Source organism: Salmo salar, unplaced genomic scaffold (genome assembly GCF_965601325.2).
Source record: "Salmo salar unplaced genomic scaffold, fSalSal1 ptg000129l, whole genome shotgun sequence".
NCBI classification, from domain to species: Eukaryota; Metazoa; Chordata; class Actinopteri; order Salmoniformes; family Salmonidae; genus Salmo; species Salmo salar.
This window is the reverse complement of record NW_027675318.1, coordinates 396,123-415,557: the sequence shown is the minus strand read 5'-3', so window position 1 is coordinate 415,557 and position 19,435 is coordinate 396,123. Positions and strand designations below refer to the sequence as shown.

At 41.3% G+C, this 19,435-nt stretch overlaps 1 protein-coding gene across 1 annotated transcript; it reads right to left on the bottom strand.

Annotated features, from left to right (window-relative positions):
* Positions 1-6,294: 6,294 nt before the first annotated feature.
* LOC145866091 (uncharacterized) lies at positions 6,295-18,996 on the bottom strand. The gene is made up of 2 exons (XM_082970958.1): positions 18,472-18,996; positions 6,295-9,258 (listed from the first exon to the last, which is right to left on the bottom strand). Exons 1-2 carry the CDS (start codon positions 18,758-18,760, stop codon positions 7,784-7,786), a joined length of 1,764 nt encoding a protein of 587 aa, XP_082827084.1. The 5' UTR covers positions 18,761-18,996; the 3' UTR covers positions 6,295-7,783.
* Between the last annotated feature and the right edge of the window lie 439 nt (positions 18,997-19,435).

Here is a 19,435-nt window from a genome sequence, read left to right as displayed (position 1 = left end):
AGGATTGTATAGAACGAAAGATGAAGGAGAAAAGATACTGTATATTATTTAGAAATGTTTTTTCTTGTTTTTAATTGTTGACAGCCAGTAGACACCATGTTTATATTGTAGAAGGGAATCATTTTAGTTGATTATAATGTGAAATGGAAGTTGTTTTCTGTTGGTGGTGAGCAAACTTGTCCAACAAAAATATAGGATATATTTGTTGTCTTAAGGGGGAAGGTGTTACAGGCTTTGGTTTTTCCATTTATGTTTTGAGGTTGGACTTTAGCCCGTCTAGCACGTCTAGCTCGTTAGCACGTCTAGCTCGTTAGCACGTCTAGCTCGTTAGCACGTCTAGCCCGTTAGCACGTCTAGCTGGTTAGCACGTCTAGCTCGTTACCACGTCTAGCTCGTTAGCCCGTCTAGCTCGTTAGCACGTAGGACGCACTGATTGGTGTCACCTCGTTAGTCAGTATGTGTTACACCTGTGCTGGCTTGTCCATCTCGTTAGTGGGAAGGTGTTTCACCTGAGCTGGTCCAGGTTCTATTTAAGAGTGTCTGGCCCAGTGCTCCAGTTGTCTTGATACATGTGGAGAGTCAACACCTTTAGTTGCTCCACCTTTTTGGTTTACTTCCTGTCTTTAAGTTTGGTGTGGGATTTTCTTTTGTTTTCCTCTTCTTGGGCAGATTTAGTGGGTCTCATGGTGGGTGTCTTTTAGGTCCCAGTTGTTGTTACTAGTCAACTTCCAGTGGACACCCCCATAGTGTCTTTCAGAGCCCCTCCTAAAAAACAAGCTTATATTTTGGGTTGGATGTTGCATCCAATTAATATTTTAATCAATGGATTTTCCTTAGAATGCTAATTCGTCTTTCAGTTGTTAATGTTATGTTTGTTGTGGTAAATAATTCTGTTTATTTTCATTGTTTTACTTTTTTTCCTGTGAAGCATCCATGTCTGGAATGTGCTGTATAAATAAAGCTTGATTTGAACATATTGCAAAAGAAATTAACCCAATGACTGACAATCAACAGACTCTTGCAAAACCAATACGTATCTTGGTCCATCTTATTATGAAAAAAGTATAAATTCAGTAAATCTCCCACTATGTCAAAATAGTGCTGGTATGTACGTTTAGTATCACTTTTCAACCAACCCAGTGCATTTGTTGAAGATAAATGTTTAATTCAACAATATGTCAAAGGATTCAACTACTTCAAACCGAAACAAACAAATGGATCAACCAGATCAATCCCACTTTTCCAGCCTGCTGAAGGCGTGGTGGAGTGGTAAACACCACCCCCGGCTCTACCAGGGGCTTGAGGTGGTCTCCCACAGCTCTGCTTATGTCATGTTCTGTGGCCTTGCTGTTCCATTTCTTGACTGTCCCTGCAACACAGAAACACATTTAGTCATATTATATAAAACACTCAAAGTAATGGATATGGAGCATCTATGGCCTCAGTTACACCTGGCACCAACATGTGACTTCTGTCATCTGATCTCTCCAAGCTGCATTAGGTTCAGATCTACCAGGATGAGCCTTTGACACAGTCAGGCCACTGAATATGCATCAGCAATGTAAAGAGATGGGGTGAATGAGGGGAAAAGTAAATTTGACACAAATTACCTTCATAACAAATCAAATGTTGTTGGTCACATACAGGTGTTCAGCAGATGTTATTGCAGGTGTAGTGAAATGCTTGTCCTTCTAGTTCCCACAGTGCAGTAATATCTAACAAGTGATGTTTCTATATGATAACAATAGAGTAATATATTTAACGCCCCTCCCTCTGTCTGCCGTATTCTCTCTGCTCTTGTTTCCTTATTAGGATGCCGGTGGGCGGAGCTGGGAGGGTCGTCAGCTAAATGGGAAGCACCTGGGCCCGGGTGTGTCCCAGGATAAATAGACCTCTTCCACAGTCATGAAGGGAGACTCTCTCCATGCAGACACCTTGTTGATTTTGGTTGTGTTATCTAATAAATATATATTTTTGATACTCCTTGTCTCCACATTGTCTCCCTTTTGTTGCGAACTCAGAGCTGGTTCATAACAGAATGGAATTAGGAATATATGGATAAACAATGTCAGAGCAGCATAGACTGAGATACAGTTTATACATATGAGATGAGAAATGCAAGATATGTAAACATTATTAAAGTGACTAGTGTTCCATTTATTAAAGTGGCCAATGATGTCAAGTCTATATGTAGGCTGCAGCCTCTCTGTGCTATTTATCAGTCTGATGGCCTTGAGATAGAAGCTGTTTTTCAGTCTTTCGGTCCCAGCTTTGATGCACCTGTACTGATCTCCCCTTCTGAATGATAGCGGGGTGAACAGGCAGTGGCTCCGGTAATAACAAAGAACATGTATGTATGCCTGGGGGGAAAATTCACTTTCATACAGCAATACCAGTGGACAATTTGCACTACATAAACATAAATGGAACATATTCCCTTTTGCTGACGTGATGAACCACTAAGGGGACATAAATATTTAATCCCAAAACTTTCCCTTTGGTTTAACTGTTTAAGACGGTCCCCTTTTCTAATAGAGGCCGGAATGTGATCAATACCCACAGCTTGTAGGTGTAACCGATGTGAAATGGCTAGTTAGTTAGCGGTGGTGTAACCGATGTGAAATGGCTAGTTAGTTAGCGGTGGTGCGCGCTAATAGCGTTTCAATCGGTGACGTCACTCGCTCTGAGACTTGAAGTAGGGTTTCCTTGCGTTGCAAGGGCCGTGGCTTTTGTGGCGCGATGGGTAACGTTGCTTCGTGGGGTGTCAGTTGTTGATGTGTGCAAGGCTCCCTGGTTTGAGCCCGGGTTGGGGCGAAGAGAGGGAGGCAGGGTTGCCTTGGTGTAAGGACTTATAGTGCCTTGCCATGGGGTAGTCGTCATTGCCTACCCGTATGGCGTACTTGTGTTCCGCTAGGCGGTCTTGAAGGCGTCTCTTTGTCCGTCCAATGTAGAACACCTTGCACTGTGGACATTCCAATCTATAGATGACATGAGTGGTTTTGCAGTTAATGAAATGCTTGACGTACTACTCCATTTTGGAAGCTGTGTCTACAAAATACTTTTTCTGTGCAATATTTCTGCAGTGGTTATATTTAAAAGAGCCCTTGGGTTTGTGGTCAAGCCAAGTTTTTTTTTTGAGAGTCACCCGGAAGATAACTGTGTACTAATTTATCATTTAGGGTAGGACATCTTTTAAAGCTTATGACTGGTGGCTCAGGAAAGACTTGGCGTAGTAGAGTATCACTTTGGATAATTCCCCAATTATTTTTAATGATTATTTTAATGTTCTCTGCTTCAGTACTGTATTTTGTGGGTATTGATCACATTCCGGCCTCTATTAGAAAAGGGGACCGTCTTAAACAGTTAAACCAAAGGGAAGGTTTTGGGATTAAATATTTATGTCCCCTTAGTGGTTCATCACGTCAGCAAAAGGGAATTGTTATCATATAGAAACATCACTTGTTAGATATTAATTTGTGAATGCAAAAACAACAATGTGCCCCTCTTTGAGTCCCCAGGACTGAGCACCACTGCTCTTCATTGGGACCTCTTCATATGTAGACTGGCTTTCATAGCGCTCTTTATCTGAGGACAGAAAACCTCACAAGAAACAGACTTCATTATAGTCAAATTACACCACACTGAATATTATGTTACTATTATCTCCATCCTCACTTCTAGGGACAGGAACTACACAAAAGTACCTGCCCTATCCAGAATAGCCTCCTCTCTCACTGACAGTTGGGGCTGCTATCCTTTCACTCTCTTCCATGGCTGTTAGCTAGCTACCTACAAATGCATGTGGAGTTTGTTTTTTACAGTGATAAATAGATAGCTAGCTAATATGAAGTTAGGTAGCTGGTGATATTTAATTATATCTATACAGAATGTGATATTTAATTCTATCTAGCTATCTATCTATACAGAATGTGTAGTTGGCTAGATAGCTAGCTCATTTAGCAGCTCATTTGAGTTAGCCTGCACTGTAGCTAGTTAGCTAATAATACATCGTTTTTTTTTACATTTTCAAAATCTATTTACTTACTTACTTGAATAGGTTCTTCCAGCCATGTGGACAACTGGAAACAGGGCAGTAAAGTTTGTCACCAGAGCGTTTTAGAGGATATTACTATTGAACTATGTACCCATTTAATAACCAGACCTTCATACAAACTTGCTCTGCTGAATTCTTGACGGAGTCACAATGGGCGGCCTAAGAGGCATCTAGTCCATCTGCTGACTGGACGCAGTTCAGTAAAATGTACATTTTATCTTCAGACAACAAGTTAAAGGGTGTCAAATACTTATTTCACTCATTAAAATGCAAATCATTTTATAACATTTTTGACATGCGTTTTTCAGGATTTTTTGTTGTTGTTATTCTGTCTCTCACTGTTCAAATAAACCATTAAAATGATAGACTGATCATTTCTTTGTCAGTGGGCAAACGTACAAAATCAGCAGGGGATCAAATACTTTTTTCCCCCACTGTATCTCAGTCTATGCTGCTCTGACATTGTTTATCCATATATTTATATATTCCTAATTCCATTCCTTTACTTAGATTTGTGTGTATTAGGTATTTGTTGTGAAATTGTTAGATATTACTTGTTAGATATTCCTGCACTGTGGGAACTAGAAGGACAAGCATTTCACTACACCTGCAATAACATCTGCTGAACACCTGTATGTGACCAACAACATTTGATTTATTACGAAGGTAATTTGTGTCAAATGTACTTTTCCCCTCATTCACCCCATCTCTTTACATTGCTGATGCATATTCAGTGGCCTGACTGCGTCCAGACTGTCAAAGGCCCATCCTGGTAGATCTGAACCTAATGCAGCTTGGAGTGATCAGATGTCACATTTAAGTGCCAGGTGTAACTGAGGCCATTGATGCTCCATATCCATTACTTTGAGTGGTTTATATAATATGACTAAATGCATTTCTTTCTGTGTTGCAGGGACAGTCAAGAAATGGAACAGCAAGGTCACAGAACATGACATAAGCAGAGCTGTGGGAGACCACCTCAAGCCCCTGGTAGAGCCGGGGGTGGTGTTTACCACTCCACCACGCCTTCAGCAGGCTGGAAAAGTGGGATTGATCTGGTTGATCCATTTGTTTGTGTCCGTTTCCAGTAGTTGAATCCTTTGACATATTGTTGAATTAAACATTTATCTTCAACAAATGCACTGGGTTGGTTGAAAAGTGATACTAAACGTACATACCAGCACTATTTTGACATAGTGGGAAATATAATGAATTTATACTTTTTTCATAATAAGATGGACCAAGATACGTATTGGTTTTGCAAGAGTCTGTTGATTGTCAGTCATTGGGTTAATTTCTTTTGCAATATGTTCAAATCAAGCTTTATTTATACAGCACATTTCAGACATGGATGCTTCACAGGAAAAAAATAAAACAATGAAAATAAACAGAAATATTTACCACAACAAACATAAGATTAACAACTGAAAGACGAATTAGCATTCTAAGGAAAATCCATTGATTAAAATATTAATTGGATGCAACATCCAACCCAAAATATAAGCATGTTTTTAGGAGGGGCTCTGAAAGACACTATGGGGGTGTCCACTGGAAGTTGACTAGTAACAACAACTGGGACCTAAAAGACACCCACCATGAGACCCACTAAATCTGCCCAAGAAGAGGAAAACAAAAGAAAAACCCACACCAAACTTAAAGACAGGAAGTAAACCAAAAAGGTGGAGCAACTAAAGGTGTTGACTCTCCACATGTATCAAGACAACTGGAGCACTGGGCCAGACACTCTTAAATAGAACCTGGACCAGCTCAGGTGAAACACCTTCCCACTAACGAGATGGACAAGCCAGCACAGGTGTAACACATACTGACTAACGAGGTGACACCAATCAGTGCGTCCTACGTGCTAACGAGCTAGACGGGCTAACGAGCTAGACGGGCTAACGAGCTAGACGTGCTAACGAGCTATACGTCCTAACGAGCTAGACGGGCTAACGAGCTAGACGTGCTAACGAGCTAGACGGGCTAACGAGCTAGACGTGCTAACGAGCTAGACGGGCTAACGAGCTAGACGGGCTAACGAGCTAGACGTGCTAACGGGCTAGACGGGCTAGACGGGCTAACGTCCAACCTCAAAACATAAATGGAAAAACCAAAGCCTGTAACACCTTCCCCCTTAAGACAACAAATATATCCTACATTTCTTTAGGACAAGTTTGCTTACCACCAACAGAAAACAACTTCCATTTCTCATTATAATCAACTACAATGATTCACCTTCTACAATATAAACATGGTGTCTACTGGCTGTCAACAATTAAAAACAAGAAAAAAAACACGTATTTCTAAATAATAATATACAATAGTATTATTTGTTTCTCCTTTTTCTTTCTATAGAATCCTAAATCCCACTAGCTTCTAGAACTCTCGTCTTCCTAAAACTCACTAGCTTCTAGAACTCTCGTCTTCCTAAAACTCACTAGATTCTAGAACACTCGTCTACCTAAAAAACACTAGCTTCTAGAACTCTCGTCTTCCTAAAACTCACTAGCTTCTAGAACTCTCGTCTTCCTAAATCCCACTAGCTTCTAGAACTCTCGTCTTCCTAAAACTCACTAGCTTCTAGAACTCTCGTCCCCTTGGAACGAGCCCAAACAAAACTCATCTCCAATACGGAAAAACGTGCAGTCAAAATACATTGTGATCCATGGCAACGCACTGTCTAAACACAAAACTTTTTGACTGCCCACCTTGAGACAATCAGCAACCAAGTTGTCCTCACCACAGACATGTCTGATTTCAAGAGGAAACTCCTGCAATATCCATAGTAACTTTCCACCTCACTGCAGAGCTTCTGTCCCTTTTCAGGGTTCACTAGATAGGCATGTTGTTGGATCGGGGCCCAGTCCCCAATGTCATGCTCTAGTACATTTGGGTTGGCACATCTGAGAATGAACCCTGATATTTTAAAAGCAGGGCAACAATGTCAATATAATTGTACCAAAAATTGTCAGTTGGTTGCATGAATAAATATCATCAATAAATCGATTACTAAATCTGATCATGAAATGTAAATATGAAATATTTGGTTGCATAGTCATATTTTCAATGTCTTTTCAATGACATGTTGCTAGATGGGATATCCCCAATGTCAAAACACAGTTTTAACGTGTCCAAATCAATAACCAATATGCAGAAACAGTTTGGGATATATTGAAAACATAAAATGTGCTATATACACAAACATCTGCCACAATAATCATGTTACTCCTTATAAAATAGGGGGAAATTAGGGGGAAATCAGGTTGTACGTGATGTTGAAACTAACAACTAAACAAAACACATGGAAATGGGAGATATATTTTACCTCACTGATTAGAGGACAACCTGCAGAAGACAGTCAGCTACATTTTGGAGTGATGCATTTAAATGTAGGGGTCGCTAAACAAAGGAACACAACACTTATTTGTCATAACTCATCGATATCATGTTAAAATCATTTGTGTGACAGGAGGGAGATGAAGTTGCACGTCCTGTTAAAACGAACAGCTCAAAAAGCACACGGAATCTGGGAATAATGTGTACATCCCTGGTTAGAGGACAATTTGTAGAAAGCAGCTAGCTACATTTTGAAGTGTTGCATTTTGATTCAAGTGCGTCACCAACATGGTAAGTGTAACACAGCTCTTTTTGGTTCTACATTGTGACATCATTAAAATACTCCTTCTACAATGTTAAAACATTCTACATTGTGACATTATTTCATTGATATCATGAAACAACTCCTTCATGTATTTTCTGATGTTTAATCAGAGATCTGTTATCAGAGTATCTCTTCCCACATTGATCACAGCTAGGAGATTTCTCTCCTGTGTGTGTTCTCTGATGTGATACTAGGCTGGTTAGCCAAGAAAATCTTGTCCCACATTGACTACAGCTATATTGTTTCTCTCCTGTGTGTGTTCTCTGGTGTATAGTGAGATAGCTAGACGTAGAAAAACTCTTCCCACATTGAGTACAGCTATATGGTTTCTCTCCTGTGTGTGTTCTCTGGTGTATAGTGAGATAGCTAGACGTAGAAAAACTCTTCCCACATTGAGTACAGCTATATGGTTTTTCTCCTGTATGAGTTCTCTGGTGTTTAGTGAGATAGCTAGATGTAGAAAAACTATTCCCACATTGGTTACAGCTAAAAGGTTTCTCTCCTGTGTGTGTTCTCTGGTGTATAGTGAGATAGCTAGATGTAGAAAAACTATTCCCACATTGGTTACAGCTATAAGGTTTCTCTCCTGTGTGTGTTCTCTGGTGTAATATCAGGCCGTCTGACCGAGTAAAACTCTTCCCACATTGATTACAGCTATAAGGTTTCTCTCCTGTGTGTGTTTTCTGGTGCTTCTTCATATTCTGTGAAGTTGAGAATATTTTTCCACAATCTGAACAGTGGAAAGATTTCTCTCCTGTGTGTGTTTTCTGGTGTAGAGTCAGAGAGCCAGATGCAGCAAAACTCTTCCCACATTGATCACAGCTATATTGTTTCTCTCCTGTGTGTGTTTTCTGGTGTAATATCAGGCTGTCTGGCCGAGTAAAACTCTTCCCACATTGATTACAGCTATAAGGTTTCTCTCCTGTGTGTACTCGCTGGTGTTTAGTCAGATGGCAAGATGAAATATAAGTCTTCCCACATTGATCACAGCTATAAGGTTTCTCTCCTGTGTGTGTTCTCTGGTGTATTATCAGGCTGTCTGGCCGAGTAAAACTCTTCCCACATTGATTACAGCTATAAGGTTTCTCTCCTGTGTGTACTCGCTGGTGTCTACTCAGATGGCAAGATGAAATATAAGTCTTCCCACATTGATCACAGCTATAAGGTTTCTCTCCTGTGTGTGTTCTCTGGTGTGATAACAGGTTGCTTGACTGAGTAAAACTCTTCCCACATTGAGTACAGCTGTACGGTTTCTCTCCAGTGTGAATTCTCAGGTGTACTTTTAGTGCTTTTAAACTTGAGTAACTCTTCCCACAATCAAAACAGTGGTGAGATTTCTCTCCTGTGTGTGTTCGCTGGTGTATTTTAAGTTCTGATGAAGATTTGCAATGTTTTCCACAGTCAGAGCAGCAGATAGATTTCTTCCCTGTGGGTCTCTGCTGGTGTTTCTTGAGGTGATAGAATCTGGACAGACTCTTCTCTGACTCGTCAGCATCATGATGTTGAGGCTCCCCAGAGGATCCATGATAGTCACGTCTCTCACCTGTGTGAACAAGTCAGACAGATAGTTAAAGGCTCACAACAGCAGAAATCCACTGAAAAAGGTGATGCCAACAGCGTAGCCATGATACTGTACAACAATTGACGTCTGTAATGAATGTTAAAATGACTTGACAATTGTCTTAAGACAGTCAAGTGAGCAACAATAGTCATATTTAGTCTTGTTTTCACATTAGTAGTAACTAGAAATAAGTAAAAGGTGTTGAACTCCTAAGCAGTGTGCCAGGCGACTTTTGTTCTCAAATATAGGCACCTTTCTGTGTTTGCTAAAATTGCGACAAGGGCGATGCGCACACAATTTGATTGCAGAAACACCTCCCTGCTAATGCAGAAACCGCTAGTTATGGATGTAGTATATCTGCCTGGAGCAAAAATGGTGAGCAAGTGGCCTAAGCTGTGCCATTAGAGATTCTGGGTTCGAGTCCAAGCTCTGTTGCAGCCGGCCGCGACCGGGAGGCCCATGGGGCGACGCACAATTGGCCCAGCGTCGTCCGGGTTAGGGGAGGGTTTGGCCGGCAGGGATATCCTTGTTTCATCGCGCACTGGCGACTCCTGTGGCGGGCCGGGCGCAGTGCACGCTGACCAGGTCGCCAGGTGTACAGTGTTTCCTCCGACACATTGGTGCTGCTGGCTTCCGGGTTGGATGGGCATTGTGTCAAGAAGCAGCGCGGCTAGGTTGGGTTGTGTTTCAGAGGACGCATGGCTCTCGACCTTCGCCTCTCCAGAGTCCGTATTGGAGTTGCAGCAATGAGACAAGACTGTAAGTACCAATTGGGGAGAAAAAAGGGGTGAAAAAAAATATATATTTAACAAATGGTGAGCAAAGATTAGTTTTCACAATGTATTCTGAATATTACAGCACTAGATCAGGAGTGTTACTCAAGGAAACTCACATTAAGCTCTGTGTCTATTCACTAATTCACCACCGTGGGGGAAACTCAGGGGAGTTCTCATAGGCTGACAGCAAAAATAGCCTCCATTTCCAGGTTGATTATGATTATTATCATCATTTGACACTACTTTGGATTATAATTGTAAGGCTCGTTTGAATGTCCTGATTTAATATAATATTTGTGTTATTGTCAAATGTACTACTTTATATTTAAAAACGACTTCAACCAGTAAAATGCTCATTGGCTAGTTTTCCATCAGCCTGACATCAGCCTGACAATGAGGTTTTGTCCACTAAGTGTATGCCAAAATGGTCTATAATCTCACCTAACAATAACATAGACCTACTGTAGGACCCATAACTTCACCTAACAACAACATAGACCTAGGACTATAAATCATTTAATATTTTAGGTGAAACAAGGAGACTAAAATGTCTTTGTCATGACAATTCATAACCTGATCACCAGATAATTTTGTGAATAATCCCACTAGGCTACTCTGTAATGTGTTGTCATTCTAAATGTCCTGAATAAAGGAAAATAGCTCTGTGTGTTGTACAATAGCCTATCCATCAAGGAACAGTTCTCTACACATTATGAGCTAAGTATCTCCGTTTCCAAACGGACTAACGAGACCCTACTGTAAATCAAGTAGACAATAACACATTATAAATATCGATTTGTTTGGGATGTTGGATCCAACGTGGAGCACGGCATAACTGTCTTTACCGGTGTAATGAATGAAGAACTACGTTTGACTGGCATGCAGAAAATGATTTCCTGGATCAGCTGATGATAGTTGAACATGTGACTGTAACTAAACAGCTACAGTATTAAGTATTATGTGTAATTATTGAAGAACCGCATTAATGACAGTATCCATTTGGGAGTTGTCAATAAAGTTAAGGTGACTCTCGGTTAGAACCATTGGATTTAGTAAACTGAAATGATTTAGGATTTCTGTGCCCATGAAAACTGTTTTCCCAGCGTAACATAAGGAGACACTAAATGTTACGTAGGTAGAGAGCATTTCAGCGATCTGAATACAAAAAAACTGTCCGACAGCAAGATCCAGTATTTAAGTTAAAGTTCATCATATGACAAGCATAACGTTATGACTATAACTACTGTTCCCTGAAGGAGGGAAACTAGGTAGAACATACTATTAAATCCACACGTTATGACTATAACTACTGTTCCCTGAAGGAGGGAAACTAGGTACAACATACTATTAAATCCACACGTTATGACTATAACTACTGTTCCCTGAAGGAGGGAAACTAGGTACAACATACTATTAAATCCACTGGCTTACTGGTGTTCTTCCATGCCGTCCATGGGAGGGGTGCGTCACTTGAGTGGGTTGAGTCACTGACGTTGTCTTCCTGTCTGGGTTGGCGCCCCCCCTTGGGCTGTGCCGTGGCGGAGATCTTTGTGGGCTATACTCGGCCTTGTCCCGGGATGGTATGTTGGTGGTTGGAGATATCCCTCCAGTGGTGTGGAGGCTGCGCTTTGGCAAAGTGGGTGGGGTAATATCCTACCTGTTTGGCCCTGTCCGGGGGTTTCATCAGATGGGGCCACAGTGTCTCCTGACCCCTCCTGTCTCAGCCTCCAGTATTTATGCTGCAGTAGTTTATGTGTCGGGGGGGCTAGGGTCAGTCTGTCACATCTGGAGTATTTCTCTTGTCTTTTCCGGTGTCCTGTGTGAATTTAAATATGCTCTCTCTAATTCTCGGAGGACCTGAGCCCTAGGACCATGCCTCAGGACTACCTGGCATGATGACTCCTTGCTGTCCCCAGTTCACCTGGCCGTGCTGCTGCTCCAGTTCAAACTATTCTGCCTGCAGCTATGGAACCCTGACCTGTTCACCGGAGGTGCTACCTGTCAAAGACCTGTTGTTTTCAACACTCTAGAGAGCAGGAGCGGTAGAGATACTCTCAAAGATCGGCTATGAAAAAGCCAACTGACACTTACTCTTGTGTTACTGACTTGTTGCACCCTCGACAACTACTATGATTATTATTATTTGACCATGCTGGTCATTTATGAACATTTGAACATCTTGGCCATGTGCTGTTATAATCTCCACCCGGCACAGCCAGAAGAGGACTGGCCACCCCTCATAGCCTGGTTCCTCTCTAGGTTTCTTCCTAGGTTTTGGCCTTTCTCTGGAGTTTTTGCTAGCCACCGTGCTTCTACACCTGCATTGCTTGCTGTTTGAGGTTTTAGGCTGGGTTTCTGTACAGCACTTTGTGATATCAGCTGATGTAAGAAATACATTTGATTTGATTTGTGACTATAATTACTGTTCCCTGAAGGAGGGAAACTAGGTACAACATACTATTAAATCCACACCTCGCTGGAAGCCCCGCATTCCACAGGTGATGAGCGTGAGACTCGGATATATTCCTTAACCTGTTAGGGCTAGGGGGCAGTATTGACACGGCTGGATAAAAAACATACCCGATTTAATCTGGTTACCACTCCTACCCAGTAACTACAATATGCATATACTTATTACATATGGATAGAAAACACCCTAAATTTTCTAAAACTGTTTGAATGGTGTCTGTGAGTATAACAGAACTCAAATGGCAGGTCAAAACCTGAGAGATTCCTTTACAGGAAGTGGCCTGTCTGACCATTTCTTGAACTTCTTTTCCATCTCTATCATTTACTAAGGATCTCTGCTCTAACGTGACACTTCCCACGTCGTCCATAGGCGCTCAGAGCCCGGGAAAAAACAGAATGTCGTCATTCCAGCCCCAGGCTGAAACACATTATCGCCTTTCTCAAGTGGCCGATCAAGGGACACTGGGCTTATGCGCGTGACCCGACCGCCCCCGCCTTTGGGATTTTTTCCTCTGTTTGCCGAAAAGGAGATTCCCTGTCGGAATATTATCGCTTTTCTACGAGAAAAATGGCGTAAAAATTGATTTTAACCTGTTGGGTCTAGGGGGCAGCATTTGCACGTCTGGATAAAAAAAATGTACCCGATTTAATCTGGTTACTAATCCTACCCAGTAACTACAATATGCATATACTTATTATATATGGATAGAAAACACTCTAAAGTTTCCAAAACTGTTTGAATGGTGTCTGTGAGTATAACAGAACTCATTTGGCAGGCAAAACCCTGAGACATTTTCTGACAGGAAGTGGATACCTGATGTGTTGTATTGACTTTAAACCTATCCCATTGAAAAACACAGGGGTTTAGGAATATTTTGGCACTTCCTATTGCTTCCACTAGATGTCACCAGCCTTTACAAAGTGTTTTGAGTCTTCTGGAGGGAGATCTGACCGAACAAGAGCCATGGAACGTTGATGTCCCATTAGACACCTGGCGCGCTAGTTCATGTTGGGTACCCTCGTTCCAATACGTTATAAAAGAGTATGCATTCGTCCACCTTGAATATTATTCATGTTCTGGTTAAAAAAGGCCCTAATGATTTATGCTATACAACGTTTGACATGTTTGAACGAACGGAAATATATTTTTTCCCCTCGTTCATGACGAGAAGTCCGGCTGGCTTACATCATGTGCTAACGAGACGGAGATTTTTGGACATAAATGACGAGCTTTTTTGAACAAAACTACATTCGTTATGGACCTGTGATACCTGGAAGTGACATCTGATGAAGAGAATCAAAGGTAATGGATTATTTACATAGTATTTTCGATTTTAGATCTCCCCAACATGACGTCTAGTCTGTATCGCAACGCGTATTTTTCTGGGCGCAGTGCTCAGATTATTGCAAAGTGTGATTTCCCAGTAAGGTTATTTTTAAATCTGGCAAGTTGATTGCGTTCAAAAGATGTAAATCTATAATTCTTTAAATGACAATATAATATTTTACCAATGTTTTCTAATTTTAATTATTTAATTTGTGACGCTGACTTGACTGCCGGTTATTGGAGGGAAACGATTTCCTCAACATCAATGCCATAGTAAAACGCTGTTTTTTGATATAAATATGAACTTGATAGAACTAAAAATGCATGCATTGTCTAACATAATGTCCTAGGAGTGTCATCTGATGGAGATTGTAAAAGGTTAGTGCATCATTTTAGCTGGTTTTATGGTTTTGGTGACCCTGTCTTTGACTTGACAAAACATTACACACAACTCTTGTAAATGTACTGTCCTAACATACTCTAAATTTATGCTTTCGCCGTAAAACCTTTTTGAAATCGTAAAACGTGGTTAGATTAAGGAGATGTTTATCTTTCAAATGGTGTAACATAGTTGTATTTTTGAAAAATTTGAATTTTGACATTTATTTGGATTCAAATTTGCCGCTCTTGAAATGCACCTGCTGTTGATGGAGTGCACCACGGGTGGCACGCTAGCGTCCCACCTAGCCCCAAGAGGTTAAACAGCGGTTGACATGCTTCGAAGTACGGTAATGGAATATTTAGAATTTTATTGTCACGAATTGCGCCATGCGCGCGACACTTCTTTACTATTTCGGATAGTGTCTGGAATGCACAAACAAAACGCCGCTATTCGGATATAACGATGGATTATTTTGGACCAAACCAACATTTGTTATTGAAGTAGCAGTCCTGGGTGTGCATTCTGACGAAGACAACAAAAGGTAATCAAACTTTTATAATAGTAAATATGATTATGGTGAGTGCTAAACTTGCCGGGTGTCTAAATAGCGAGCCCGTGATGCCTGGGCTATGTACTTAGAATATTGCAAAATGTGCTTTCACCAAAAAGCTATTTTAAAATCGGACATATCGAGTGCATAGAGGAGGTCTGTATCTATAATTATTAAAATAATTGTTATGCTTTTTGTGAACGTTTATCGTGAGTAATTTAGTAAAATGTTAGCGAATTCCCCGGAAGTTTGCGGGGGGTATGCTAGTTCTGAACGTCACATGCTAATGTAAAAAGCTGGTTTTTGATATAAATATGAACTTGATTGAACAAAACATGCATGTATTGTATAACATAATGTCCTAGGGTTGTCATCTGATGAAGATCATCAAAGGTGAGTGCTGCATTTAGCTGTCTTCTGGGTTTTGGTGACATTATATGCTGGCTTGAAAAATGGGTGTCTGATTATTTCTGGCTTGGTACTCTGCTGACATAATCTAATGTTTTGCTTTCGTTGTAAAGCCTTTTTGAAATCGGACAGTGTGGTTAGATTAACGAGAGTCTTGTCTTTAAATAGCTGTAAAATAGTCATATGTTTGAGAAATTGAAGTAATAGGATTTTTAAGGTTTTGAAAATCGCGCCACAGGCTGCCAGTGGCTGTTACGTAGCGTCCCACCTAGCCCATAGAGGTTAAATGATTTAATCCTTAAATGTAATACCTCACTTCACCGACCCAGGAAGTGGAGGAGCCAAACAGGTGTTGTAACTCGTTCATAACTGGCACGCAGATCGTAGAAATGGTAAGATAAATTGGCACTTCAAACGGAAGTGGAAAAAGTTTGCCTATTTTACCGGAAACTTCAGGAGCATAACGTCAGAATTAACGAAGGCCAGCAGCAGGTGGGGAATTGGTTATTTTCTTCTGGTTATATTGACCTCTGGCTTCCTCAAGTAATTTGTTTGTGTTAATTATTTAATCAAATGCTTGAAGCATCAGTTCAATTCAAGTTCTGCACATACAGTTGATTTTATTAAACACATGGGGTGTGTCTATATGAACAAATACACGTCATAAAATTTCAACCAATCAATTGGTAGAAAGAATACAGTAGGTTGTATCTCTCTAGGTCATGCCAGTAGGTTACAGTAGGTTGTATCTCTCTAGGTCATGCCAGTAGGTTACAGTAGGTTGTAACTCTCTAGGTCATGCCAGTAGGTTACAGTAGGTTGTAACTCTAGGTCATGCCAGTAGATTACAGTAGGTTGTAACGCTCTAGGTCATGCCAGTAGGTTACAGTAGGTTGTAACTCTCTAGGTCATGCCAGTAGGCTACAGTAGGTTGTATCTCTCTAGGTCATGCCAGTAGGTTACAGTAGGTTGTAACTCTCTAGGTCATGCCAGTAGGCTACAGTAGGTTGTATCTCTCTAGGTCATGCCAGTAGGTTACAGTAGGTTGAACCTCTCTAGGTCATGCCAGTAGGTTACAGTAGGTTGTATCTCTCTAGGTCATGCCAGTAGGTTACAGTAGGTTGTAACTCTCTAGGTCATGCCAGTAGGTTACAGTAGGTTGTATCTCTCTAGGTCATGCCAGTAGGTTACAGTAGGTTGTATCTCTCTAGGTCATGCCAGTAGGTTACAGTAGGTTGTATCTCTCTAGATCATGCCAGTAGGTTACAGTAGGTTGTAACTCTCTAGGTCATGCCAGTAGGTTACAGTAGGTTGTAACTCTCTAGGTCATGCCAGTAGGTTACAGTAGGTTGTAACTCTGTAGGTCATGCCAGTAGACTACAGTAGGTTGTATCTCTCTAGGTCATGCCAGTAGGTTACAGTAGGTTGTAACTCTCTAGGTCATGCCAGTAGGTTACAGTAGGTTGAACCTCTCTAGGTCATGCCAGTAGGTTACAGTAGGTTGTATCTCTCTAGGTCATGCCAGTAGGTTACAGTAGGTTGTACCTCTCTAGGTCATGCCAGTAGGTTACAGTAGGTTGTACCTCTCTAGGTCATGCCAGTAGGTTACAGTAGGTTGTAACTCTCTAGGTCATGCCAGTAGGTTACAGTAGGTTATAACTCTCTAGGACATGCCAGTAGGCTACAGTAGGTTGTAACTCTCTAGGTCATGCCAGTAGGTTACAGTAGGTTGTAACTCTCTAGGACATGCCAGTAGGCTACAGTAGGTTGTATCTCTCTAGGTCATGCCAGTAGGTTACAGTAGGTTGTAACTCTCTAGGTCATGCCAGTAGGTTACAGTAGGTTGTACCTCTCTAGGTCATGCCAGTAGGTTACAGTAGGTTGTACCTCTCTAGGTCATGCCAGTAGGTTACAGTAGGTTGTATCTCTCTAGGTCATGCCAGTAGGTTACAGTAGGTTGTATCTCTCTAGGTCATGCCAGTAGGCTACAGTAGGTTGTATCTCTCTAGGTCATGCCAGTAGGTTACAGTAGGTTGTAACTCTCTAGGTCATGCCAGTAGGCTACAGTAGGTTGTAACTCTCTAGGTCATGCCAGTAGGTTACAGTAGGTTGTATCTCTCTAGGTCATGTCAGTAGACTACAGTAGGTTGTACCTCTCTAGGTCATGCCAATAGGCTACAGTAGGTTGTAACTCTCTAGGTCATGCCAGTAGGTTACAGTAGGTTGTAACTCTCTAGGTCATGCCAGTAGGTTACAGTAGGTTGTACCTCTCTAGGTCATGCCAGTAGGTTACAGTAGGTTGTATCTCTCTAGGTCATGCCAGTAGGTTACAGTAGGTTGTATCTCTCTAGGTCATGCCAGTAGGTTACAGTAGGTTGTATCTCTCTAGGTCATGCCAGTAGGTTACAGTAGGTTGTATCTCTCTAGGTCATGCCAGTAGGTTACAGTAGGTTGTATCTCTCTAGGTCATGCCAGTAGGTTACAGTAGGTTGTATCTCTCTAGGTCATGCCAGTAGGTTACAGTAGGTTGTATCTCTCTAGGTCATGCCAGTAGGTTACAGTTGGTTGTATCCAAGTGGAAACAATTATCAACCCAATGTGGAAAGTGTTGAATTTGGTCAACAACAAAATGAATGGCTTATTTGCTACGTGAGGTTTACTTGATCTAACAGAAGTTTCGTAATGATTAAGTTGTTACGTGGACACGTGACATACCGACAACTTTGATAAAAACACTATTGGAGTTGTCTCCAGATCGCTATGCATATTCATGCTAGTAGCTTAGCATCTCTCTCCATTGAATACAGGCGGTTGACGACAACAACCCTCATAGAATATAAACAATAGATTACAATAATAAGATGTATCCACCAATCCAAAGACAGGATAGGCGGGAGATAGACAACCCACAGTGCAGCTTTGTGGACAACGACTCCCCTTGTCAGGACGGAGAGACATCTTGTCAGTATATCCATAATCTTTGGTGTAGCCAACCCAACTCTCACATGGCTCTATTGGGGGTCACGGTGTGTAGTAAAACATCACTACATTAAAATCACTACATGCCGTGGCCCCCCAGTCTGCAGTCAGCAGATAGACCCTCCTCAAATATATATGTTAAGTCACTTTTTGGAAACGGAACGGAGAAAACAAGGGGTAGCTTGTCTCTACGTCGTCTGATTCTAGACATATCAGTCATCATCCCAGGGCCCTCCGTTGAAGAGGTATTGACGAGCCAACTCCGAATATCCAAAGTTAAAAACTAATTGAAGGCGGTACTTACTGGTGTTAATCAGATCTCCTATCTCCTCCTCTTCATCTTTCAATGTGACAGTAATCTCCCCTTCCTTCTTCACTCCAAAAACAGCATCATCCTCTTCTTCCTCTTGTTTAACTGAAACGTCTCTCTCTTCATCTTTCACTGTAACAGCCTCACCCTCTACTTCTTGTTTTACTGTAACATCCTCCTCTTCCTTCTCCTCTTTCACGACAATGTTCAGCCCCAGAGCTTCTGTCTCCGTCCAGCAGACCTCCTCTTCTTTAACAGGAGAGGAGTAGTTTAGGGAGCTCATGTTCGGGGATGTTAGCTAGCTAGCTATCATTAGCGACTAGGCTAATGCTAACTTAACCAGCCAGCTACTATAGCTGACTAATAAAAAATAACGTAATATTAAATTAAATAGGTTAACAAGTAGATACGACAGAAGTGTGTCTAAAACACAGTAGCTAATATAGACCGAAAGCGTATAAATAGCTTGATTCTTTCGGCTATGTTGGCTAGCAAGCTACCGAGGTGGTTGACGAGCTGTTTATGAAGAACCGTCCACTAGATTATACGTCACGCTGCAGCATCGCCTGAAAGACGCACATCGCCGTCTGCTGACTGGAGGGAAACGCAGTTGAGGATCACATTTTATATTCAGTCAAAGATTATTTTACATGGATTTAATTAAATAATACTATTGAGACATACAAAGACAGGAATGTGGTGATTGATTAGTGAGAATAAAAAATGTTTACTACAGCACATTTAAGGCAGTTTCATTCAGTCAAACAACATATAAATAAGTAGCCAGCTGCTGTAGGTCTATACTGCTCCTACATGGTGTAAGAATACATCATGTAGATGTATATAATGAACAGACTAGGTCTATACTGCTGCTACATGGTGTAACAATACATCATGTAGATGTATATAATGAACAGACTAGGTCTATACTGCTCCTACATGGTGTAACAATTGTTAG

Excerpts from the sequence above, each read along its gene's own strand:
- LOC145866091 (XM_082970958.1), bottom strand. The coding sequence starts at position 18,760 with ATGAGCTCCCTAAACTACTCCTCTCCTGTTAAAGAAGAGGAGGTCTGC. Across the intron at positions 9,259-18,471 it reads AGGAGATCTGATTAACACCA|GTGAGAGACGTGACTATCAT; the intron begins GTAAGTACCGCC and ends TTGTTCACACAG.